The sequence below is a fragment of the Diadema antillarum genome, unplaced genomic scaffold (genome assembly GCF_040938485.1).
Source record: "Diadema antillarum isolate AM-2024a unplaced genomic scaffold, OU_Dant_1.0 seq00001223_RagTag, whole genome shotgun sequence".
Taxonomy (NCBI): Eukaryota; Metazoa; Echinodermata; class Echinoidea; order Diadematoida; family Diadematidae; genus Diadema; species Diadema antillarum.
Genome location: NW_027272013.1, coordinates 235,682 through 262,500, shown reverse-complemented (window position 1 = coordinate 262,500; position 26,819 = coordinate 235,682). Strand labels below are relative to the sequence as shown.

The 26,819-nt window shown below is 36.7% G+C and overlaps 1 protein-coding gene across 1 annotated transcript in view; it reads left to right on the top strand.

Moving 5' to 3' along the window:
* The window catches only part of LOC139744969 (sorting nexin-33-like), a 73,267-nt gene that overhangs the window by 9,103 nt on the left and 37,345 nt on the right, over positions 1 to 26,819 (top strand). The window contains exons 2-3 of the mRNA XM_071655378.1: positions 12,838 to 12,999; positions 24,308 to 24,436. Of these exons, the coding sequence (XP_071511479.1) occupies positions 12,838 to 12,999; positions 24,308 to 24,436 (291 nt within the window). The remainder of the gene's footprint in view (positions 1 to 12,837; positions 13,000 to 24,307; positions 24,437 to 26,819) is intronic.

Sequence of the window (26,819 nt, the reverse complement as noted above, 5' to 3'; positions counted from 1 at the left end):
ATATACTGCTCAAACGCACAAACCAATAAATCACCAAATGCCACAGTACAGTGAGAGTGTTTCTCGCGGTTCCATTCCTGTTACACGTAGCTTGCATTTTATATAATGATTGAATATCAAGCGGTGTTCCTTACTGGATTTGCGAGTAAATTCTAACTTTCTGTCACTGTTTTGTGTGCAAAAGTAATGCCTCTTAATACCAATCGTGTAGCTACTGGTCATTTGAAAGAAAAATATAGATTTGTTATACAATTTACATCAAAGCAAAGCTTAGCATTTTCTCTACAACTTTGCTCATTACGCCATGGTGAGGATACGAAAAATCTATGAAAGTTCATAAATTTGAAATACAGTTCTATGTTTTCCCAAAGCAGGACTATGTTGCTGTCTCAGAATAATGTGGCACACAGGTGGTTTTACACCATAGCACATAAAGAGTAAGAATCCTTGTAACGAACAGTGGGTAGCTTTATCACTGATCTCTAAATTTAGTAGACACCCAGCCAAGGAATCTCAACTGGAGTTGACGATTACTGATGAGCATGTGTGCTTTGATGCACTTATCGCTGATTGCCGCTATTTTGTGGTTTTCAAATGTATTGTACCCAGTCGCCAGGCAGCAAATGAATCAGGCCAAGTTTGTACTTCTGGAATGATTTTGCGTTAAAAGGAAACACTACATTTGAAAACAAAAGAGAAAGATTTTTAGCACTTACCAAAGTTCACTAAATTATGATGTGGCATTTCGCATTATCCTGAGCTTGCCTTAAAGGGGAAAATCCAGTCCAAATATAAGTTATCTGACGAGAAAGAGTAAAATATTACGAGTTCAACTGTATAATTTTGATCAAAATCGGATGAAAAATAAAGAAGTTATGACATGTTGAAGTTTCGCTGATTCTTTGGAAACAGTTCTTGAACAGTCAATATGAAAATGCAAATGGCAAAGTGAGCATGTCATCCCTTCCCAACTTGCCATAAGTACAATACTAGTATTTAGACATTTCCAGATTTTCATTCAAACACAATTTCAATGTATGCCCAAGGCTCACATCCTCGTATATCTAACTAATCAGTTATTCGGAAGGTAATCAACCAGGAATAACATCATGTTTCAGACGTCAATGACGATAACATTGAATTTTTGTCATTTATATATCAATATATTATATATTTTGTTGTATACAGTCAATGGAAAATTGTGAGGTTGTGACATGGTTAGCTCCCTCATTTGCATATTCATATCCACTGTAAAAGAACTGTTTTGCAGTAATTAGCAAAACTTCAAAATGTCACAACTTGAACCTTATTTGTCATCATTTCAGTTAGAGTTTTACTGTTGAACTCGTATGAAAGATTTTACTCAGTTTTTTTATTTTTTATATCAGACTAACTTATATTTGGACTGGATTTCCCCTTTAAGACCATTTTGCACTTTCGTAAAACAGTTTTTTTTTTTATGGCATTGTAAAACAATGGATTTACATGCATGAATTAGAATAACTTGCATCATTCTATTGATGCCTGTGTATGGATAATACCAGCACTATTTTAAGCGAGAATTCATGATGAGGCTATGTGTGCATAGTGTGTTTGGGGGGGGGGGGGGGGGGAGGCTTCTAGCAGTTACCAATGAAGGGAATAATTTTCCTGGTATCACATCACAATTTTGAAGCATTTTTCAGACCTCACAATCATTCTGAATTTGGACGAAAGAATTTGAATTTTGACCCTTCTCAGCTCTTTCAGTAGGAATTTCCTATTTTTCTTTTCAAATATAATTTTACTATGCTCTTAGGAGATAGACCTGCTCTTTCTTTCCTTTTTTTTTTTGAGCCAAATTATCCCTGTTTATCAGTCAAAAAAGTTGGGAGTTCTGCATTTTTTATACCACTGCTACAGTGTACACACATTTTTACACACACACTTGCAGTTTTCTTCCACAGAATTGTACAGAATATCATTTGAAATATCATTCATTACCTGAAATTGCCATTATATCAAATTTGAAATGAATTATAAATGAAAATTTATCTCCTGCAAGGGATACATATGTCTGCTGATTGCAGTGGAAGACTTTAGCAATAAAAATGGCAACTTAATGAATTGGTTATAAATGTAGTCGATCACTTGCAGAGATTTTTTAACAAACTGTGATTATTTTCTTCACATTATCATTGGGATTCCAGTTTTCAGGCAAAAGCCTAAATTCAAATGATTTTGATAATTTACAGTGCTCAGTGTTCTACACAAATCTGCAAGGGGTATCAACCAGTGCTTCAAAAGAAATAACTTGAATTTTATGGATTGAATACAGTCAAAAAGCTATTAAATATATTTGAGCTACTTTTAGAAAGAGATGAAGTGACTGCATGGTTGTTTTGAAAGTTTTGGACAGAGTAGATTTCATTCCAAGAGTGGACTTTCTTTTCATACTTACCCTTGGGACGCCACCCTAAACTGACAGTTGCCAATCGAAATGTCACAGCTGCCTGAGCACGTGTGCTACTTTCAAAAGTCAAATTTTTTCTGTCTTCAGAGAGCATGTAATCAGTCGCGACAAAAACAAGGTGATTGTCAGTACATGTGTATAATGTGTGTGTATAATGTTCCTGGAAAGTAGTGTGGTTGAAAAGGAAAAACTCAATTTGTTGTAGTGTAATTTGGTTTTAATCATCCATCCTTTGGGAATGTGGGGGTGGGGTGGGGTGGGGTATGGTGGCTGTAGAGAAAGGCTTTGCATTGTGGCATGATGCCTGCTAGAAAACAGTGTACGGTTTATATGTTCAGCCATCATCTCCCCCACCCCCCCCCCCCCCCCAAAGAAAAAGATCGGCCCAGCTCCAAGGAAGTCGTCATTAGCGTCAAGTTTTGCTTTTAGATAACGATGACATCGCCCGTTGTCAAGGGAGCCCAATTTAACATCCTTTCAATGACGTGCCCATGGTGATGATTTGACAGACGTTAAAAGCCTTCTTTGATTTTCCAAGGGTCATTCGAATAGCTTTCAGTTCAGAGTACATTCCGTAAACCTTTGTAAATATTAACCAGAATATTGCGATTAATATCAAACTTGTCCTGCGTGTTCATTGCTTGTGCAGACAGAATTGTATGGAAGTACACGTATGTAATATGACCAGTTTCAGCTTTATGTTGTGTCATTGTTTTGCATGTATACACCTTTTGGCTACCTTTTAGCTGTGTATGAGATCAAACTTTGAATTATGTGGGTGATTAATTTGCTATTGAACTCACAAAGTAATTAGATGTGATTTTAATACTGTAAATGTTGATGCTTTGGCATTTTTTTTTTTTTTTTTTGCGCGCGCGGAGTGGTTAAAAAACATATTGGTGGGTTCTTGAATTTGCACTGCGCAATTGCTACAATTGTACAAGTACACAAGTATACACCAGAGTTTTGATTAGAACTTGATTAGCCCCCCCCCCCCCCCCCCCCACTAAAAAAGGGGGGGGGGTACATATGTAGGGAGGTTATTTTAAAAAGAAATGTTGATTCTGGACACTGTTCAAGTAAACTGTGCTGTCCATCAAAGTTACATTGTAAGCCTGGGACATACTATGTATCCTTGTGAACATGCATTTGTATGGTGGTTTTCTCCGTAAAACTTTGTTGGCTTTGAAAAGCTTTGAAGCATTCCAGGTTGAGTCATTAATGCGCTGCACCCTCCACTCCCGCTGAGATCGCTGCCCCTTCATGTGATTGCTGCAATATGATTATGAAGTAACCGACCGAAAGAGGGTGGGGGAGTTGGGACTCAGAAATGTGTGTATAAATGTTTAATGCCCAGTTGTACATGGATGTACACAACACATCTTGCTCAATGCAGTGGCACTGTTATGATCTTCATTGCTTTTATAGAATGTACTCAAAATAGTGACTTAACAGTAGACAGTGCTGCCCTGAAAAGTTTTGACTCTTCATTTTCTTTAGATCTGTAGCTGTTAATCTTGAAAGTTATATAATCCAGTGGACCAATAAATGCCCTGTCCTGTCTCTGACCTGCTATTTTCGTGTCAGAAAGAGAAAAGTAATTGTACTATACACTTGTACACAGAAGGAAGTAGAGGCATTGATTTCTGAATCGCTCACTCTCTCTTCCCCTCTTTTTCTTCCTACAATGTATGTCTTCATTTCTCAGTCCCTCTTCCTGTCTCTCTCAATCTAGTTCCTTTTCTGATTTTATTTCATTTCTGTCTCATCCTATACCCTCCATTCTTTGCTTTGAATGTGACACATGCTATGAGGCATTTATTACCAAATATAAACATATGAGTGCAGTGTGCTCTTACTAATGGTCGACCCACTCCGTACAATTGTTTTGACAGACCTCTGTCCGGAGTGGTACTCGTAGGGGAAATGACACACTGGATTGTTTTTTGTTTTTTTTTTTACAGTAGGAAGAAAGTATTGCTCATCACTTAGAAGATTGTATTGTCTCTATATCTCTTTGAGACACGTCTTCTACTTTTCAGTCGAAAGCTCAGCTGTGCTTGCTAAAGGATATTTGACACACAAGTCGGGTGAAGGGAGTTCTCCACCCTATACTAGTAGCGTTCACCAAGTCCTGTTGGTTATTGAGCCGCATGGGCTGCAGTGAACAAGTTGCAGTGTCTCGTCTTGTGTCTACATTGCATGGTGTCAAGTGAGACGTTTGACCCCTTTGTGTATGTGTATGTGTATGTGTATTGTGGAATTATTAATGCCAGGAGAGAACACTCAACACCGAAACAGAGTGTTGCGATAACACCTCTTTGGAAGTGTGCTATTGTCAAGTGTGAACATTTGACACTGTCATAGTTGAGTGCTTTTAGAACACTTCCTGCAGAAGTTGCAGTCTTGTATGGAAAGTACACTTCACACCAAACCTGTTGAACACCAAGGTACATCTTTGCTCTAAATACTGGAGCTACCAAGGACTCTGTCAGTGTTCAGCGAAGCTCAACAAGAGATTACAGATTTATTACTGCACGGCTGAGGAAACAGAAATTCATAACTCTTGTGTTAAAGATTAAAGACTACACCAAGCTGCTGGAAGAATCTTTCACAATGATAAGACAGGTAAATTTTGCAGTGATGTGTAAACTAAATGTATTTCTCTGCCATTGGTGTAATCTAGTCATGGCTTTTTGTATACACTGCCTTTTAAAAGCATTTTATGTTGCCCATGTGCTATTTACGATAACTTCACTTGTGTTATAACTGACATTAGGAACATTGTATAGACAAGATAGATACCGCTAGCTAGATGGGTATTTCCCCCACACTATAAAAATGTGCTGATGCTTCCCAGTTTAAGATTATCTTGATACAAAATATTGTTACAAAGATTTGGAGGTCTTTTAAAATTGTTAGTGGCCCCCTTTCATTGACTGATCCTTTCAGGACGTCTTTGTCGAATGGCAAAGAAAGCAACCCATCGCCTGTGCCACAGAAGGTGCAGTAAAGTTCAATAATTGAGGTCATGGATTGTGTTTTGGTAGTTGTGTAATGCTTTGCTCATGTTTTGGCAAGGAAGTTTGTGTCATCTTTAAAGTGTCAGTGCTACTTTATTTAACCCTTACTGTGCTGTTCTGGCCAAGTGCCACATGCACTTGAGTATATTCTTCACTGATTGGTACAAACGTCTGGAACCTCTAATTGTCTAAAGTCCAAATGCTCAGTTACATGTATGCACAGTTTGGTCTCGCTCGTAGCAATGTCATTCGGTCGTGATTTTTCTTTGTGAACTGGTGTGATTTGTATGGCAGTTGTTTGTTTGTTTGTTTGTTTTTTGCCTGTGTAGTTTGTTTTTGTTTTTTGTTTTTTGGCCTGTGTAGTGATAACCAGAGTGCAAAAAAAGCATGATTTGAATTTTGATTGGAATCACCTTATTTTTTTAGTGTGTACAAAAGAGCCTACATTGCCATTGCCCTACAAGTATCAGAACTGCAATGGACCACCCAAATGTGAAGGGATGAAATGAATGTGTTTTTGTTTTGACTTTGGCATCATGGATGTAGGCCTACATGTACATGTACTAGGAACATAACTGCCACGATGGAGATACTACAGTGCAGTAGCTTAAAAAGGTCCTGTTTACCTTTGGGAACAGTGATTTAAAAAATGTTCAAGATATCACATTTGATGCATACATGTATGTAGGGCCTATAGGTCTGTTTTATCCTACCATATAAAATTTTCGCAATAAAGCCTAAGATATAACAAGATCAGTATTTTTCTCATTAAACCATAACTGTAGTAGTGTAGACGGTTTAGTCTGGCAACATTTTTATCATATATCTATGTAAACTATTGCTCACATTTTGGAACTGTTTAAAAGCACTAATGCTATGTTTTTGTTTCATCTGCAAATGGTAAATTACAATGTATGCCTTTAATGCCCCCTCTGTATGTGACCTAAATTTGCTGATTCATTTCATACCTAAATAAAGAGAGTGTGTTATGAATAGTGTGGTCTGTATTCTCTGAAATGCAGTTATTGTATTTTACCAGTACAGCTGTATGTACATGTAGGGCTGCTACATTTGATGTACAACTGTATTTGACATGTTGTTGCATTGCAGTATATGTACATAGAAAAAAGGCTGCATGAATGTCCTTGAAAGTTGTGTGCTGACTGCTCAATGCATTCATTTCTATTGTAATAGTGATTGTAGACCTTGTATTGCAAAATGACGTCTGAAACGTTCCTTTGAAACTCATATGCAGAAAATACCAGTAGATTTTCTTTTTATAGTCAATTATTTGGACTGTCAATCTTTGAGTGAGTGAGTATTAACTGAGTGAATGAATGAATGAATGAACCAGTAAACTGGGACTTCTGACCTAATTAATTGGTCAGGTCAAATTCACAATTGACTGGATTTGCCAATAGATACAATTATAGCTTCTGAGTATTACTGCCCTACCCATTGTAAGCAGTACAGTCATTTCCCCTCCCTTTCTTCTGTTCAAAGAATGATTGAGTGAAAAAGACAAATTTGTAATAAGGCTCGTTGGTAAACACTATTTTTTCCCAGTATGTCATTGCCTTTTAAATAATCTGTATGCGTAAGAGTTTTTGCTCCGTTTTAAAGTAGCTTCTTTTTGTTTAACACTCTGTGTGCTACATATATTTCTTGGCTGTATAAATAGAGTTCAAATATGTGAAATTTGTGCACATTTGACTAATTAGCACAGAAAGGGTTAATACAGCCAGCAGTGTCTTGGAAACTAACCAGCAAGTGGCTTCTAGGTTGGCACCTGCTCGTCTCGCTAAAATTCATCAGGAGGCGCCCTGTTGAAATCTGTAAGAAGCATACAGAGGGGCAAAATTAGGGGGCAAAGTATGCGTTGTCATGGCGGCTGCTACTTCAGATCTGCTGTAAACAGTGTGCCGCAGCCAAGAAGGAAAAAAAGAAAGAAAACAATGCAGAAAATACTGCACGACCAAAGGCAAACTTCTGAGTCTGAAGATCAGGAAGGGATGATATTATCTAACTGGCAGTTGACACTTTTCAAACATTTTGTTCGATGATGTCGTAGTGACTCAGTACAAGCCATGTGCTCAGTACAAGATTTGTTGTTGTTGCAGCACTGTTGTTCAAAGTCCAAGCTACCACCCTTTCATCAGCTACACTGTATAGAACTGTGAAATGCTTGAACAGTAGATATACGCATGAATTATAAAGCTAACTATGCCTAACATCTTGGGAGCTATTAAATATGACAAGTACTTTCGAGTACACACTTGTACTTACAATGTACCAGCAGTTTCTCATGGTACGCACTTGTATAGCCCTCTCTCTCTTGCTATCCTTCACTGCCCTTTACTCACCATTGTCTGGAAAGTACACTATAATTGCCTATGGCTACAGCTTGATACATAATCCTTTAAATCCTGATTGTGTTGGGATGATCTTCCTGTAATAGACTGTGCAGGCCCGTAGCCAGGATTTTTCAAGGGGGGGTGCGGTCACTAAAAAAACGGACCTTCGGTACCAATACCAATGATGACACACACTACACACACACACACACACACACACACACACACACACAATTATATATATATATATATATATATATATATATATATATTCTTGGGACGACCGAACTACAAAAGTTGTACAAGAATTTGCGCGCGAAGCGCGCCGCAAATTGTGAATTTTGACTGTTTTAATGACGTTTTAAAGTCTCGAGGAAATTTGTATTTTTGTCTGTTGCATGCAGTCGCGTTACGGTATTTCATCTAGGAAATAGTAAAAACTCATTTTGCCAGGAAGTTGCAAAGTTTAATTGTGTTCGAGACTCTGCGCGCGTAGCGCGCCGCAAAATTGAGAATAGTGATTTTCCTGGCGTTGTTTTAACTTTTATTTTTTCTATTGTATACCCGCGTTAGCAGGCCTGAAGCCAGGATTTTTAAAGGAAGGGGGGATTGCGTTAATTAACAAAACGGTCCTTTGATACTGTCCCAGGAGGGGTAGCGACAATTAAAAGGTGGACACCATGCTCATACATGGACTTTCAAAATGGCCCCTAAACGAGTAATGATTATATGATTTTTTCGGGCCTTAAAAACAAGTATTCCTTAAATGTTTCCTGCACCCTAAAGAAGTACTTCATCGTGATTGAACAATATACCATTTTCCCAAATTTCGGCCTTTTTGATACCCTTTGATTATATACGCTCGTACATCACACTTTCCATCTAATCCGTGAGAAAAACGACCCCTATTACGCGTTTTCTTTAGCGAGTATGGTCACGGTGTCCACCTTTCAGTTGGAGTTTTCCATCCCATTGGATGCTGTTTGGAAGATTAAACATTCACTTTACTATACAGTATATCAGCCGTTGGTATGCGAGTTTGTCAAAAACGAAAATAAATAAGAAAATTTTTAAAACAAAATGAATTATAAATGTGAACCATTTATATTTTGCCTCCTTGTGGTAGGATATTTCCAGCATTTCCGAACTTTCAAATAATCATTTTAGAATTAATAATATTAAAGGTAGTAGATCCGATTCGCAAACATCTCCAATATCAGTCAAATGTCACATTAACCATCATGCTAAGAAGGATTTCTTTGTGAAATTTGGAGGTCAGTGAAATTCAAAAATTAAACATCCGTTAGCCATTGGAAGAAGTTGAGTGCAAATTCAGACCTCAGGCTTAGTGCTCAGATGTTTTCCTATTTGATTTGATTTGTCTTACTGTGCACACTAAGATACATACTGGAATGGTTATTTCTTAAATTATAGTAGCATATTTGGTTACTAGCTGTCTCTAGGCATTTTCAAATTTGGGCTGCAAAGAGATCCACTACCTTTAAGTTAGAAGAGAGATAAGTAAATAATGATAAAATAAAAAAAAAACAAAAAAGAATGAGTTTCTTTTGTAATACTATCTGACAAACTTTTTACTTTTACTTCATAGCTCAGCACTTTCCATTCTCTCTCATACCCTCTTACCCATTACATTTAAATGAAATACAACTAAAATGAGTTTGCGTGCCTGCATAATACTCTTTGGAAATTATAAGTGAGAATGTTCTTAGGTTTTGGCTCACTTTAAAATGAGAACCAATAGAACTGTCACAACATGAGAAAATGTATAAGTAATAATCAACAGTACATTTCCGAATTTGGCCTGCAAAGAAATCCGCTACCTGTAAGTTAGAAAAGAGATTAGTAAATAATGATAGAATAAACAAAAAAAAAAAAAAAAGAATGAGTTTCTACCGCCGTATCCAGAACAGAGCCTGAAACGGTGCAGGCTCAAGAAATCGTTTGTACTAATACGTCTTGTTTTTAAGACAGGCCTTTCATTTTGTTTTGTCTCTCCTGATCGTTCGTAAGAAATGCTAATTCATGACCACCTTTTCACAATTTGATTGGAGCATGCATTCATAATGGAAAATAGTTGACATAATAATCTATCCCCAGGCATTATCATGCCAACATGTACTTATATATACATGTACTATATCTTTGTGAGACGTAGATATAAAATGTCTCAGGTTTTCGATTATAGTAATTTCGAGGAAATTTCTTTAATTTTTATCATATATGTAAACTTGAGGCTATTAGATTTTCATCCACTTACCTCTGTTCCTGTGAAAAAAAATGCAAGTGTCAACCTCAATGTCATCCACGAATCGCACGTACTCGGGCGGCCAGTGGAAAAAAAAAAAAAAAAACACCGGTCACACGCGCCAAGGGCCATGGCATGCAGTGCCAATATAATAATAGCTCGCACAAATTGATACATAACATTTGTGTTTGTGTGCATGGGGACGATCCGATGGTTCATACAACAAAAGGGTTTCGTACAATTATTTTTAACATTGTTAAACGTACTCTTCCACATTTACGTAGCATATAATGTGTCTTTATATTTATTTGGATTGTTATCTTGAGAATTGCTAAAAACCGTTATTATGAAAAAGTGGACCTTTCAGAATTGGGGGGGGGGGGTGCGTACGCACCCGACGCACCCCCCCTGGCTACGGGCCTGGACTGTGGCATATTATTGGTGACAACTGAGTGGGTTCGCTACAGTTTAACTGTAAATCAAATCTGGACAAGTTTGGAATAATTGATAGGAAGCTGGTGAAAGAAAAACATGACAAGTTGTTATGCCACACAGCTATTATCCTTGGCACATAAAAAGTTAAGAAGTGTTTTAGATTTAATCATGACATGCAAAAGTGTTGTAATGTAATGAGCAAGGTTTGTCTTGTGTCACCACTAAATCCACATGAACACAATGTGAACACAATGCATCTGTAGGGCCTTGTTTTTAAACATCTAGCATGACTTGGAAAAAAACATTTGTTGTTGATGATGATATTGTTATTCATGTACAGCATGTAGATGATAATTATTTTTTTTTTAAATGAAATTGTTGAGGATGGTATTGTTGCTGTTGTTGTGATTTATATTACTTATAAGTGGTGCAATGTAAGCTTGAAACACTCGTGGTCACACGGTCACCCATATGCCAGTACAAAGATCTGTTGACCCTGTGCGAATGTGGACAGTTCACGTTGGTCCCACCTACCCATATTCAGGGGGGTGTCAATCCTACACCAAAACTGTTACATCTTATGGCACCGTTCTCATACTCATGGCTGTCAGATTGAAACAACTGTAAACAAACTGGAGCAAAAACAAAGTCAACTGACTTTATTGGGAAGAATGCCAATTGTCACATGACTTCATTAACTCTTTACGTTCCATGGTGTAAACACCCCTGTGTACCACATGATTCTGATAGGACAGCACATGAGTGCTTTTTGAAAAAAAAAAAAATCTATATTTCAAAGCCGTGTAACTTTTCATAGTTCTAGAAGCATTTGAGCCAGTGCTGCCACATGTACTGGTAGTTACATATTGTATAATTAAAGTTGAGAGAAGACCTCAAGATATGCTACAATATAATTTTTATGACAGAACTACATATGGCCATGACGTTTTCATTGTACTGTGACATACATGTACTGTGATTTTGATGTCTATTGCTTTGTAAGCCATGCAGATAGCAGGACTTTCAGTATATGAAGGCTTTTTTCTTTCTTGTCATTTTCTGTTGAATTGATTATTTTCAGGGGGCTATACCAGTTTACCATGTTATAAACTGTGATACAGGTGCAAAATTGTGTATGTCAGTCATGTAAAAGAACTGATAACTCTAGTCAATGTGTCTTTGTTGTACTTGCAAGTGAAAAACAAACAAAAATATCCCGCTTGAAATTGTAACTGTTCACTGATAGTATTTTTTTCCAAAATCATGGTCTTTGTATAATCAAATAATCTTTTGTTCTTTTGTCCACTTCTCTCTTCCCTCTCTTTCTCTATCTCACACTGTCTTTCTTTATGTGTCAATCTCATTCTATCAACACAACAATATGTCTAACTATCCATCTAACTATCCATCCATCTATCTATCTATCTCTATCTATCTATCCATCTATCTATCTATCCATCTGTCTATCTATCCATCTATCTATTTATCTATCTCTATACTATCTATCTATCCATCCATCTCTATCTATCTATCTACACTATCTATTTATCTATCCATCTATCTATCTCTATCTGTCTATCTATCTATCTCTATCTATCTGTCTATCTATCTCTATCTATCTATCTCTATCTATCTGTCTATCTATCTCTATCTATCTATCTATCTCTATCTATCCATCTATCTATCTATCTATCTATATCTATCTATCTATCTATCTATCTCTATCTATCTATCTATCTATCTATCTATCCATCCATCTCTATCTATCTACACTGTTATCTATCTATCTATCTATCTATCTATCTGTCTATCTATCTATCTATCTGTCTATCTATCTGTCTATCTATCTGTATCTATCTATCTATCTATCTATCTATCTATCTATCTATCTATCTATTTATCTATCTATCTATCTATCTATCCATCCATCTCTATCTATCTACACTGTATCTATCTATCTATATGTCTATCTATCTATCTATCTATCTATCTATGTCTATCTATCCATCCATCTCTATCTATCTACACTGTATCTATCTATAAATCTATCTATCTATCTATCTATCTATCTATCTATCTATCTCTATCTATCTATCTCTATCTATCTATCTATCTATCTATCTATCTATCTATCTATCTCTATCTATCTATCTATCTATCCATCTATCTATCTATCTATCTATCTATCTATCTCTATCTATCTGTCTATCTATCTATCTATCTATCTATCTATCTATCTATCTATCTATCTATCTGTCTATCTATCTATCTATCTATCTACTGTAACATACTCTATATCTACTGCAGGCCAGGGTTCTGTATGATTTCGCTGGTGAGACAGATAATGGTGAGCTGACAATCTATGAGAATGATGTGCTGCAGATCCTGCGCCAGGACGTGGGTGAGGGATGGTGGGAGGCGCAGAACTCGTCGGGCCAGAGGGGGCTGGTTCCCGAGGCCTACTGTGAGGTAAGGACACGCCCAGTCCTGTGGAGGGTGGGGGGCTCCACCTGCTCTCTCCCCCCCCCCCCCCCCAATATTCCCCTTGAAATGTAAATAAAGATAGTTTGGGGATTGTCAAGTGTGTAAAACCAAAACCAAAAACTCAGAAGTGCTCAAAATTTATTCAGCCATCGGTACTAGACATGGAGATGCTTTAATACCTGTGAAGAACAGAGGGAAGAAGAACAGAGACAGAAACATGTATGATATTCATAACATAGAATCAGTCATATGTTTATATCCTGGCCAAACAAAGTTTGAAGAACATACGGTACATTATATACATGCATACAGTGTATACGTATTCATGTACTTTGAATCACATATAATTATATGTGGCCAAGTTATTGGGTTAATGTAACACCTCCCATAGTGATTGACTTCCAGTTTGTGGATGTTTACAAAGTATACTGTTGTCAATTTGTCAATGAATAGAGATTAGTTAATCCTTTCTGATCCTTATTTTATCACCTTGATAGAGATTAGTTAATCCCTTCTGATCCTTATTGTGTCACCTTGACCTTCCTGTTGGATTATCAACAGGCACATTGCTACACATGAGTGTGTTTGCTGATCTACAGTGTACAACTGTTGGTCTGTATACTGGTATTGCTAATAGAAAGTGTGGATAGCCAAGCTTATTTCTAGTGCCTGGGTATATCAAGGATGTACAAAGTGGAAGAAAATGTATGACAGTAATGGTACACATCATACAGGTGTAATGTATCTTGCACTGTGGTAAAGATCATACCTGTCTGTATACATGAAGTATATCAGGTTATATTGCAAGAGTCCATTAAAAGTCTGTAAAATTTACAGGGTGTTCTGAAGCGAAAATTTTATACCAAAACGGTATAGCTACATACTATGAATTTATATGTCTGAATGCTGACCAACGAAACGGTGTTTATTGAAACGATGGTCAGAGCATCATTTCGAACTAGAACAAATCAGCATTCCATCGTGTCTATTGTGTGTCTGAACTTATGGTGACCATAAAAAACAGTATAACTGGGTGGGGCTTAATGGGAGCGAGTACAAAAGGTGACCTTGTACCTGTCACTCATGACCATAACAACATGCGCAGTGAGAAACTGCACATGTATACGACGTTTTCGTGGAATGGTCGAAATTAGTGTCTGAATGGTCTGTCGGCTATACGATGATTCTTTATACGTCGTTTCTTTATCGAGTTTTGGTATAAACTGGCTTACGTCTGAACAGGGGTGAGTGTCGATACAGAAGTGTGTTGGTCACCGCCTAGCCCAAAGTGCGTATCCGGGCAATTACCCCCCGACCAAATACTGGTTAGTGGTAAGGATAGAGTAAAGATTAGGGTTAGGGTTAGGTTTAGGGTTAGGAGTTTGGGTTAGGGTAAGGGTTAGGTTTAGGATTAGGATTAGGATTAGGGCCAGGGGAAGGGTGTGGGGTAATTGCCCAGGTGGTAATTGCCCTAGACCCCCCAAAGTGCTGTCATGAGGCTATTAAAGGTATATGATAAAAAGTTTATAAATGGCAACATGCGCTCCCCCCGCATATTATATTTCTACTTTTATTGTCCATAGAAAGGATTTTGAGAGTATTATTCACATTCCAGTCTGGGGGCAGTCTAGCAGCAGAAATTGTCATCATCATATTTATTGGCAGCTTTTGAATTAAACTGTGTGCTATAGACATAAACATGTCAATTTGGAAAAAAACAACAACACATTACTAGATGAATATGGTTAGCTACAAAGAATGCACAAAATAAAGCACTACAAATTTGAAAAAAAAAATTTGATCGTGTTTTGAAACTGTATTGCTAATTTGTAAATTGTGGTACTTTTTTAGATTGATTGATTTTACTGGTTGTATACTGAAATTTTGTTGTCGGTACCAAACTTTGTTTAACTTGTTGAAGACGAGCTGGTTTTAACTATTACACGCACTTCCCACAGACATCTGCCAAAGTATGCTTGGGACTAGTTTTCATTGAGTTTATGTAAAGGTACAGTATGCATGTTTTGTTTTGTTTTCTTATCTTTTAATGAAATAAATTTGTCTATTGAATAAATGATCTTTTGTACCCAGGTACCTGACATACCAGACATGATGACATTCTTCCAGACAGTTTCATCTGTCATAAAATATATCATAAATTTTGTCTTGTCACCTGTAGCTTGGTAAAGATTGTATCAGTGGTTGGGGGGGGGGGGGAATCTAAGGAGTACTTGATGTTATTGCAGTTATACTAGTGATGGAAGCTAAGATTTGGCTTGGAATTATTTTGTTAAAAGAACAGTGTGCCATTGTATCAGTGTCCACAGGGGGATTCTAGAGAGTAGTCCCTTTATTAAAATACACTGTAAAGGTGACTGTTGTAGCTATACTAGTGATGGAAGCTAAAACTTTGGATAAGAATAATTTTGTTCACAAACATGTCATGGAGAATGTGCATGTAATTTGTGTATGTTCCATTGCAGGCTACATAAGTCTCTGTTTGAGTGTGTGTGGGTGTGTGTGTTTGTATGTTGTATTTGTAATTCTTTTTTGGTTCCTCATATGGTTGGTACCATGGAGTTGTGTGGCATGATGTAAGCCCTGACCCAAAGTTCTGCAGGAAGCGCGGTGCCCTTTCACGGCCAGCTGGCAGGGAGGAAGAACCACTTCCTGACTTCTTTCAATATGGCTGCTTCCCTTTCATTCTTTACACAAACCTCAAGGGCATGACTCCACCGTCTGAATGTTCAAATGCCCTTTTCATACTGAGAAAATGGAAGGAAAACCACTTTTGATACATAAGTGGGGGGGGGGGGGGGGGGCAAAGACCCCACCATACAAGTGTTCCATGCCTCTTCCACACTGGGATGTACCATGTAATTGGTGAATGTTCCAGTGCTCCTTTCACACTGAGAAATTGGAAGGGAAAGCACTTTTAATCACATGAAGGGGAGGGGGAAGACTCCACCGTCTGAATGTTCCAATGCCCCTTTCACACTTTCAAGTTATAAGATCACCCACCTACATACATGTGCACCCTCGTGTTTAACTGACAATGATTTTTGTACTTGTGGATTAATTATTTGTACTCATATTTGAGTATTAATTGTTCTCTTAAGTTGTAAACAGCTTCAAAACATTTGTGTCGTAAGCACTGCACTGTAGGCCTACATTGTGAATTTGCCATGTCATTTCTATCACACTTGTAATGTTCCTTTCTGTTTAAATGTCCGTGGACCAAGCATTCTTGTCACATTTTTGTTGGTGCAGAATACAGTGCATTGCCCAATTTTAGGAACAGGAAATGCTGTATATTCATGAGTATGATACTTCGTAAATTGAGACTTGCTGGGCGATTTCAGTTTTGATAGATATGATGATTGTGAACCGTAGTAATTGAATGAAAAACAAGTTTTGAGGGCCGTGAAGTGGCTTAGTCAGTACTTGGCGTATTTGCCTTTCAATAAAAAAAAAAAGCTCAGGTACAAGCACGAGCTTGAACCCAAGTGAGCTTTACTGAACAGTGTTGTGTATTATCATGCTATGCCTTCAAGTAAGAGAGAAAATACTCTGTACCTTGGATAGGACATTAAATGGTGGTCCCATGTGTGAGAGAGTCACAACCCAAACGTGTAAAAGATCCCGCCTCATTCACGGCATACATAGAACAGGGTGGATTGGTTCACCCCTGTCTGACACAGCATTTTACTGGACCCCATTGATGATCAGCTAGTGCAGCATAATATGGACTCTCCGACCATCTTATCTGGTGAAAAATAAAAACAAGCAAATATTTTCTAAAAATGAAAAGAATCCAAAACAACAGTGCCTTGAAATTAACAACCTGTTCAAAACAAAAAAAACAAACAAACAAAAAACAAACAAACAAACAAACACTGATTCACTCTTCATTGTAGAACAACATACTCAATCAAAGGATACAAAACTTTGTAGTGGCCACTAAAATGGGATTTTCCAGGTTTAAATCTGGAAGCTTGGCACATTTTTCTAATCACGTTCTACTTTGCTATTAAAGCAATTATTTCAAAGTTACCAGTAGCTACTCTTGACTTCCTGGTAAAATTTGTTTGGATTGATCATCATGACGAGTTGCTAAAGGAATGGACATTAAGGAGTCATGAGTAATAGTACATAGTCAAATCTATGGAAAGAGAAAATGACTGATGGATTAAAGTAACCAGCTTCATGCAGTATTTTATGATTGATTGACTGTAAACTGGGAAAGGGGGGGGGGGGTGTTCAGCAGTTGACTTAAAGACATAAAGACAGCACAATGGTTCTGTACACAACATTATATAAAAAAGAATAAAAACATCTTCAGGTGAAATACTCTCTTTAAAAAATTCCAAGGGTCCATGAAGTTCCCTTGTGCCTCGAATGGATTTTTGCAGTCTTTTATTCACATTTTTATATTTGAAAGTTTTCGAAACACTTAGGACCCAGTGCTCTGTATGATTATCATGCTACACTTTTGAACCAGCGTGACTTGATTTGTCATAGTAAAGAAATAACTCATCAAAAGGCTCAATAAAAATTGCAGTATTATGTTGTATACTTTACAAGTATATAAAATGAACTTTAAAAACGTATAGATATTCAGAGCATGCTGGGTCTGATTCCTCACCAGTTTACAGTCTTATGTGATGCATCAAATGTACACATGCAGTCCTGACCCAATTCAAGCATTTTATGTTCTGACACAGACACATGCACACACACGCACACACACATGCACACACACACACACACACACACTGTAGACTGATGTCATTTTTATTACCAGTCAAGCTCATAGACACATAGACAGGTGAGTGTTCGTCACTGACAGGAAATACTGGCTGGGCCAGGCTATCCTGTACCATGCCGCACAAAACCCTCACTACACCCACAACCCCCCTAGCCACATTTAAACCATGTCTCACCAACTACATACAGAGTTGTCGACTATTTCATCCACTCGATACAGTGTATTGTAGTGTTATGCACATTATTGAGATTTAGGAACAGCAAACAAAGAAACTCACTGACACTCATAACACATGTCACATTGCTATGTATAGAAACCTGACGTCACAGTACTCGGATATCATGATTCATTGTATTTCCGTAATTCTCCAAGCAAGCATACAATTAACTGTACAGTTTGAAAGTGATTGGATCATACGTAGATTGTGTTACACATTTTTGTGGTTTTGTGATAAGTGTATCTTCATTTCATCTACTCTTATTGTTAAGGGTCAATAGCACAATCAGGGTATGCAATTGTGTAACAGGGCAATTCCACGGTAACTCGCGTTACAAATAATGGGTACATTTTTGGGATAATGTGCCAATATCTTTGTAATTGGTAGGATCTACAAGTTACTTTTTTCATCATGGGTTAAGTAGACATACACCAACTAAATGAATCCAAAAAGAAAAATAAAGGACAAACATGTTGGGATTCTTGAATCATTTAATTTCGGTAACTCGCGTTACACAAAAAGGACATGGTCAATTCTATGAAGACCTCTTTTTGGAAAGTCTCCTCATACTAGACAATCTTGATAAAAGTTTTCCTACCTTGAATTGATAGTGGGTTAGGACTCATAAATTAACAATATCAAAGTTGAGTAACAATGACCTGGAAAAATGTAGGGAGCCTTTATGTCGGTAACTCGCGTTATGGTAACTCGCGTTACATTATGTCCACTAACACAGGGTGACACAAATTGATGACATACAATTGTTCTGATGGCACTGAATCTTGTGTTGAATAATCTGAGAGATGCTTATCTGTGTAGATAGTAAAACGAATAAATGTTAAACAAATATTTTACTAATAAACCCAATAGAAGAGTGTGTTTAAGACTAATAAGAGCTTCACTCCTCATAGAGACCTTGAATATGTTTGAACATATACTAGATGATGTAGGTGTATTATTACATTGTAAGTTTCAGAGTGTAAAGATGAAAAATGTTGAAAGTCTTTTTAAAACAAAACATAAAAGTATCAAACCCTATATACAAGTTTACGAAACAGCTTACAATCTTTCAAAAATTCAAATCCTATCTTTGTGAGGAGTGAAAACTAGTACATTTCTTTGCAACTGATTGACAAAAAGACCAGTTCGTAATTCCACTTTGTGCATGAACAAAAAAAGATCATTTGTACGAACAGGCATTTTGGTTTGTAAATTCACTGACATAAGCATCTGTGATGCGATGATTATTCATGCGATCCTTATCTAAACGATGCTTGCCAGCACATCCACCTGACAGCAAGAATGGTATTTTGCAATATAAACGGAAATAAGCTGTTACTGCATTCAATACAAAACAATGAAATGGATGCCTGCTAAATCATAAACTGATAGGAGTATTCTGATCCCCTGATCTAAATGCAATTTCATTCTTTTTTTGAAGAGAAGTTCCATAAATTGTTATGTCATGCAAGCTTATGCATTATGTTGCTTTGAAAACAAGTGAAGTGCCGAACCAACTGAGAAAAAAGAAAGGTCATTTGTACCAATGTGTACATGAGCTACAGTGTATACGAACTGGCTTATTACCCTACATCGACGTAAATAAGCACTGAATTGATCAGTGTTTTAGTAGTAGCCATGATAAAAAAAGTCATGGGCGTACATACTCAAGCAGTATTCAAACTTACGACCTCCTGATCACCGGACAGGTGTCATCTCCACGAGACCACCGTGCTTTCGCCTGACAGCAAGTGCTGGTTCTAATCCTTATAACATGCAGTGGGTACTGCGTAATTATTCAAATTCATGAAATTCTTCCGTTGAGATGTTTTCATTGCAACTGATTGACAAATTGCCCTACATCAACGTTAATAAGCTCACTGAATTGATCAGTGTTTTAGTAGTAGCCATGATAAAAAAAGTCATGGGCGTACATACTCAAGCAGTATTCAAACTTACGACCTCCTGATCACCGGACAGGTGTCATCTCCACGAGACCACCGTGCTTTCGCCTGACAGCAAGTGCTGGTTCTAATCCTTATAACATGCAGTGGGTACTGCGTAATTATTCAAATTCATGAAATTCTTCCGTTGAGATGTTTTCATTGCAACTGATTGACAAATTGCCCTACATCAACGTTAATAAGCTCACTGAATTGATCAGTGTTTTATTATTAGCCATGATAAAAAATCATGGGCATACATACTTGAGCAGGATTCGAACCCACAACCTCCTGATCTCCGGACAGGTGTCATCTTCAGTAGACCACCGAACAAGGATTAGAACCAACACTTGCTGTGCTTTATAGCATTCTGTAATAAAAATTCTGTAATACTGATGCAGGAAATTCAAAAGATAAATCTAATGGTCTCATTCACTGCTGGATACATGTACAGTATGCAGTGAAAGCCAGGCTAGACTCTTCAATGTGGCATGTGATCAGTGGCCTTGATGCTAATCACAGTTTATTAGGCTGCCCTCCTTTGTTTCAGTCCAGCATAGTGTGTATAGCACTGCATTTGATTGTTTTCACCACAATCTAGCTCAATTAAGTGCTAAAATTTGCTTATGTTGGGGGAAACTTGTGTTTATAGTTGGTAACTCGCGTTACATGCCGGTAACTCGCGTTACATGGTAACTCGCGTTACACTTTTCATTGACATTTTTTAATGTGATAACAGTGTTTATTCAAGTCAACATCCTGTGTACAGTATCAGGGTGTGATGAATTTAGAAAATTATGATTCCCAACAAATTACCTCCACTGCTTCCTTCAGAATGAAAAATATTTCTTGTTTCGGTAACTCGCGTTACATGGCTCAAGGGCTGAACTTTCATGTGGTGATTAGAATTTATTGAAGGTGGCATAAAAATTTCCTCATGGGAGACTGAAGTAGAACCAATTTGCTTCTTTAAAATAAATTAATTGAAGTGCTAGCAGAATTTTTCTATTTAAAAAAATTATATCAAGTTAAGCATGCATTTTAGCAATTTGGATGACTGAAAAATTGTCTTCAATATTTGTAGCTGTTTCTCGGGAAATATTTGACCGATTGATATAATTCTTTGAGTTTCTTTAACTTCAATATATGGGTAATACATAATGAGTAATTCTTTTGCAATATGATAAAGTTGAAATTTTAGTGCCATGTCCACATTCCCATGGAATTGCCCAACAGGGTAAAAATGAAAAAACTTGGTGAAAATGCTTTTTTTGTTGTTTGTTGTAGCTGAGTGTTCAAATTTTCATTTCATGTAAAGAAAGAGTCAAAATTTTGCATTAAACTGCGCATAAATTGGCATTTTAATTAGGGGTGTCGAATTACATTGAAATGACTAATTTATTGGAAAAATTCATTTAAAAAAAAGGAGAATGTTTTTTTCATCTGATATTGCTGTTAGATATTCCTGATAAATATCCCTTTCATTCACCACCAGCACATAGCCATGACATATCACAAAATATCAATAAATTTCATATTTTCACTTCTCGAAATGGATGATCAATTTTGTAGGCATTATTTTGAATTCAAATAAAACCACTTTTACATATTTCATCATATTTCACTTTTGCCAAAGAGTGAAGAGGTGAAACTTTCAGGAATAGGTAACAGACATATAGTGGCCATTATTACAATTTTTTATGAAATTGGGGCTGGTACTTTGGAAGATATAATATTTTTCATCAAAAAATTATCTGTACAGTTTGACCTTGAATGTGCGCACAGTGTTTGGATCAATTCTCATATTTGTAAACACAGATAGAAGAATGAATGTGAGATTTATGATGACTTGAGTTGATATCCAAGCTGTGACACTCCAACAATGACATATTAAGCCAAAATACTATGTTTTTGCTTATGATATCTTTAGAAATTGAACAAGCATTGAAATATGAACACTGAACACTTATCATGACCTTCATGCAGTATAACATGGGCGTGTATCAGTCTTTTTTATCCTCAGCAATTTGTAAAAATATAAAAGAATAAGTTCCTATTGCTCAAATTTGCTCAAATTTTCACACAATAGATTTCTACATATGTACAATTCATGGTTAAAAAAAACAAGGATATTCAATAAGGGGAAAAGATTCTTTTAAGTAGTTTAATTAGGATATACCTCACTGAAAATACTGAAAAACGGCTGCACTTATTTTCCTCCGCATTTGAAAATGGCTCAAAACTCAAAACTGGCTGAACATTTATTGGCAAACAGCGCAACATATTGTAATGTGTCTTCAGTACTTTCAGGAAAAGGAGAAAAAATAAGCTGTTTCTCCATGTATAGCTGTACAGCATGGGTTAAAAGGTCACAATGTCACAAAAATAAGCCAGCATTACACTCCTACCAGGACGGGACTTCAGACCTCATAACTTTCTCCAGCTGAAAGAACCACTGTTTTTTATTGCATGCAAGCAATGCCAGGAAAAAATCCATTAATTTGATACCAAACACATAGGGGTAGACGTGAATAAAATATGAACCTCAAATCTTGATTTTACGTAAGTTGTAAAAAGCTTTTTTTGACGCATTACGTGGGTTTTGGGGGACTTTTTGGTAATTAATCTCTAATAATTAACAGTAAATGAGAAGAAATTAGCTATTGTCTTACCACATGTGATTACTGATGTCTTTTTCATGCTGCATGTGAATTTTTAGGTCAGTTGGTGCATTCTTTTAGAAGTTACAATTCTTTAAAGTGAGAAAGTCATGATTGCATACCCTGATTGTGCTTATCACCTAAGGAGTATTCCATTTGAAGCAGAGTGTTTTGTTTGTTTGTTTTTTTTTTCTTTCTCTTGTTTGAGCCCTTGTTTTTCTTCAATGCATTTGGTTTTGGTTGCAGATTTTTTCTTGTTTCACAAACACCGTACTGTAAAAAAAAAATTGCAATAAAGCCACAAAACAAAGGAGATCTATATATGACTAGTTTTCTTCATCACACTATAGTACATGCCAGTGCTACTCTAGAACATTTTCCAATATTCATGTTGTTCACATTTTGCATATTTAACAATACTTGACATAGATTACTGATTTAGCATTTTCATGTTGACTATTTTCATCCCAAACTCACAATTTAGAACCATTGTGAAGCACTAAAGCTGGACAAACTTGTAATTGTTTGATAGCAAGGGGCTTTAAAGGAATGGTATAGTATTGGTTGAGATGAGGATTGGGCTCTTAACTTTTTGCGAGATATGAAAAAAATGAAAATGAAATAATGCAGAGCATACCATTTTAAGAGGAATTCTAAGTTTAATAGATGAAAATCAGTTCTGGAATGGAGGAAACATCCAAAAACAAACTAAAACAGAGCGATGGTAATAAAAAGTTTAGTGGGTCCCATCTTTTACTAATAGGATAGCCCTGTTTTGCATATCTCAGCCATATCAAAACCAATTTTCATCAAATAAACATTGAATCCCTTTTGAAATTACATTCTCTTTCATATTTCACAAGAGTTTTCTCATTATCTCACTCAAAAATGTTAGAAACCGGAAGTTAGTAGATACCCACAACTTGTATAAGGTCCCTTTAACCTCTGGTACAGGAATGGCATCTTTTACAACTTGTTTCCTTCCATTTGTAAAACGCTTGTGAATCCTTCTTTTCCTTCCCTTTTTCTCTTAAGTGTCTGCTGCCATTTAATTGGTTTCACTTCCTGTATAACGTACTCCATCTTCTGTCATAATTATAATGTCCACTTGTCAGCCTGTATGTTGATTGTTTAACATAATTGATTGATTTTTTTTTTCTCTGTTCTGTAAAGGGCTCCTGAGTTTAACTGCGATGCCTTGTCTCTAGTATAATAACATGTTATTTCACTCTTGTCTCCCATCAAGTGTAGTTTACAAAGTAAATATTCCTGAAGTACTTATGTGTCCCTCAATAGATGAGGCATTGAATTCGATATATATTTGCCACTCTAAATGTGAAATGTATCCCTCTAATAGATGTCCTCTCTTTTGTGTTGTTGTTGTGTGTGTGTTTATTATTTTTTTTTTTTTTGGGGGGGGGGAGGGGGGAGGGGTGGGTATTTGAACGTAGATATTCCCATTTATGTGAATATCTTTAATTGTATATATCTTGTGTTGCAAAATGCAGATAAAGTATGATAATGTTGGTATTAATAACAATGTGACGATGTTGGTAATAATCATATGATAATGTTGATGATAAAAAGATATGACAGTGATGCTGTGATAAATGTAATAACACCAATTATAATGGCAGCTACATTTTAGCCATCTGCATTTATACTTTTGTTCTGTGTGTGTGTGTGTTTCATACAACATTTGCAGTTAATGGACTCAGGCTACGGTGGCAGCGGCAACCTACAGCATCAGGAAAGTACGACGACCCAAGATGACGACTGGGATGACGAAGAATGGGATGAAAGGGGGAGCCAGTCCAGCTACGACCAGCAACGGGTAAATACCATTGAGTTATGTTAAACTAGACCAGCAACGGGTGAATACCATTGAGTTATGTTTAACTAGATCAGCAACGGGTAAATACCATTGAGATATGTGTCACTAGACCAGCAATGGGTAAATACCATGGAGTTATGTTTAACTAGACCAGCAACGGGTAAATACCATGGAGTTATGTTTAACTAGACCAGCAAGGGGTGAATACCATTGAGGTTTTGTTTTGTTTTGTTTGTGTGTGTGTGTGTGTGTGTGTGTGTGTGTGTGTGTGCCTATGTGTACACGTATACTACATGTAATGTATGTCGATGTGGGCTTTGGTTTGTAGAGGGAAGAAAGGTATAGTGTTATGCAATGCTACCATTTTTTTTTCTATGGTTACAGAGAAACACTATATTTTTGGGGTCCAAAAGAGAAGAAGAATTTTTTCCCACTTTTCTTTATTTTTTCATATGACCAAGTGATGGAAAAAGCAACAATTTGATTAAAATGATTGATATGGTGATGATTTCAATCATTACTGTACTTTAAACTATTTTTGTATTGCAAAAGGGGGGGGGGGAGCATATGAAGTCAAAATCTGGTTGTGAAGTGGCAGCCATACAATCTCAGAAACAAGAATTTCCGAATTGTGGGGGAGTGGAAAGAGGAGATAGCTAAAAAAAAAATAATGAAAATAAAAAATAATTTTAAAAAAATCATATAATCTTATGTTGTCAATATTATTTGTTGTCTATTCTTTTTCTTTTGAAGGTCTTTTAGTTTCTGTTGCAAATGTACTTGCTTTGACTTTTCTTTCTTGATATATTTTTAGTTGTCTTTTGCTATTAATTGTTCATAACTTCTTGTAAGTTTCATGTTGTCATGTTTGGTGTGGACTTACAAGTACAAAAGAGGAAAAATAACGTCCCATCAGGCACAGAAAATAAAGTGACAATCTATTAATAGACATGACTGATAATGAATGCATAGCACACTGTCTGGATTGAGTACTCAGTATACATAAGAATGATAAGAAGAGTGAATTGATCACAGGATATGTACAGGAACATTGGCAGACTATCTGATATGTACTTCAGCCAGCAAATTTCAATGGCATGTACAATGTACTTGTACATTGCTTGTCTGCAGTGTTGCAACAAGAAGGATAGCAAAGTTAGAAGATCAACAAATGTGCCAGAATCAATAGTTTGATTCATTCAAATTATTTTTATCTTTTTATTTGTTATATGTTATTCTGTAATTCGAAACAGTCACATCTGTTTGGAAAATAAGTGAATGTCAGGAAAAGATCAGCCACTGCTATGAGACTTAAATTATAACTGACAGTTATGCTCATGGCTTCATAGTGGTATTTTACTTCTGTGATCTCCAACAAGAAAATATATGAGTGGGAATGTACAATATCTGTCTTGATGAATGAAATAGGGCAGTGTGGGGGAAAGGTAGCACTGTCGATCCTGTGACAACCAAAATGTTTTACAATTAAGGATTACACTCTTAAGATCATCTTCTGATGATTAATGTTTATTTTTGTCCCTTTAATTTTCTAGAATTACTGTTGATAACAGATGTGGTTGTACTGATATCTAGAGAGCAAATGAGTATTAAACTAAAAGAAAAATGATATGGTAACCTGTAGTAGCTCACCTCCAATTGGTCAAGAGTGAATAACTTACTGCCAATTATTAAATGCAGGATATGTGCAGACAGGTGATGGGACATACATAATGGTAGCCTCCAGTAGCCAATAAAAAAAAAATACATTTTTGCCTCAAAGACGTTAATATCAGGCTGCCTTTCAGAGAAAGAAAAGAACTAAAGAATAGTTCATGGTATTTTTGCTTTGTTGCAGTACATTTCATAGATTTGTAGAGGGTAAAGTGATGTCCCCTCTATCTATGATCAGTCCTACAAAATTATATTTATATTTTTCTCATACTCTTCTTTTATCATGATTTCAAATGTTTTATTGCTTTTTTGGCAAAGGCTAAGATAAATCTCTGAAGTCATTGCACTTTCAAACCTTAAGGGGATTAATTAGGAAGTCATGCAGGTTTTTGAACCTTCCTTATGCAAATGGAGGCATTTCGCAACAAACACAGGACCCCCGGAAGATCTTGTCATTGACAATTTGTGTATTAAAGAAACATGAACATACACCAGTTTGGGATGTGGAAAGGGAAGATGGGTTGCCATAGCAACGGGATGATGCAGTCTCTAACTGGATGCCATGGCTTCCCCTCCCACCAACAGAGGAAGACCTTGCACATCATGACTGCCGACAGCGGCTGCTCACTCTCTCCCCTCTCCTCCTCCCTCTCCTCCTCCTCCTCCCCCTCCCCCACCTCTCCTCCGGAAAGCTCCCCCCACCCCAGCAGTC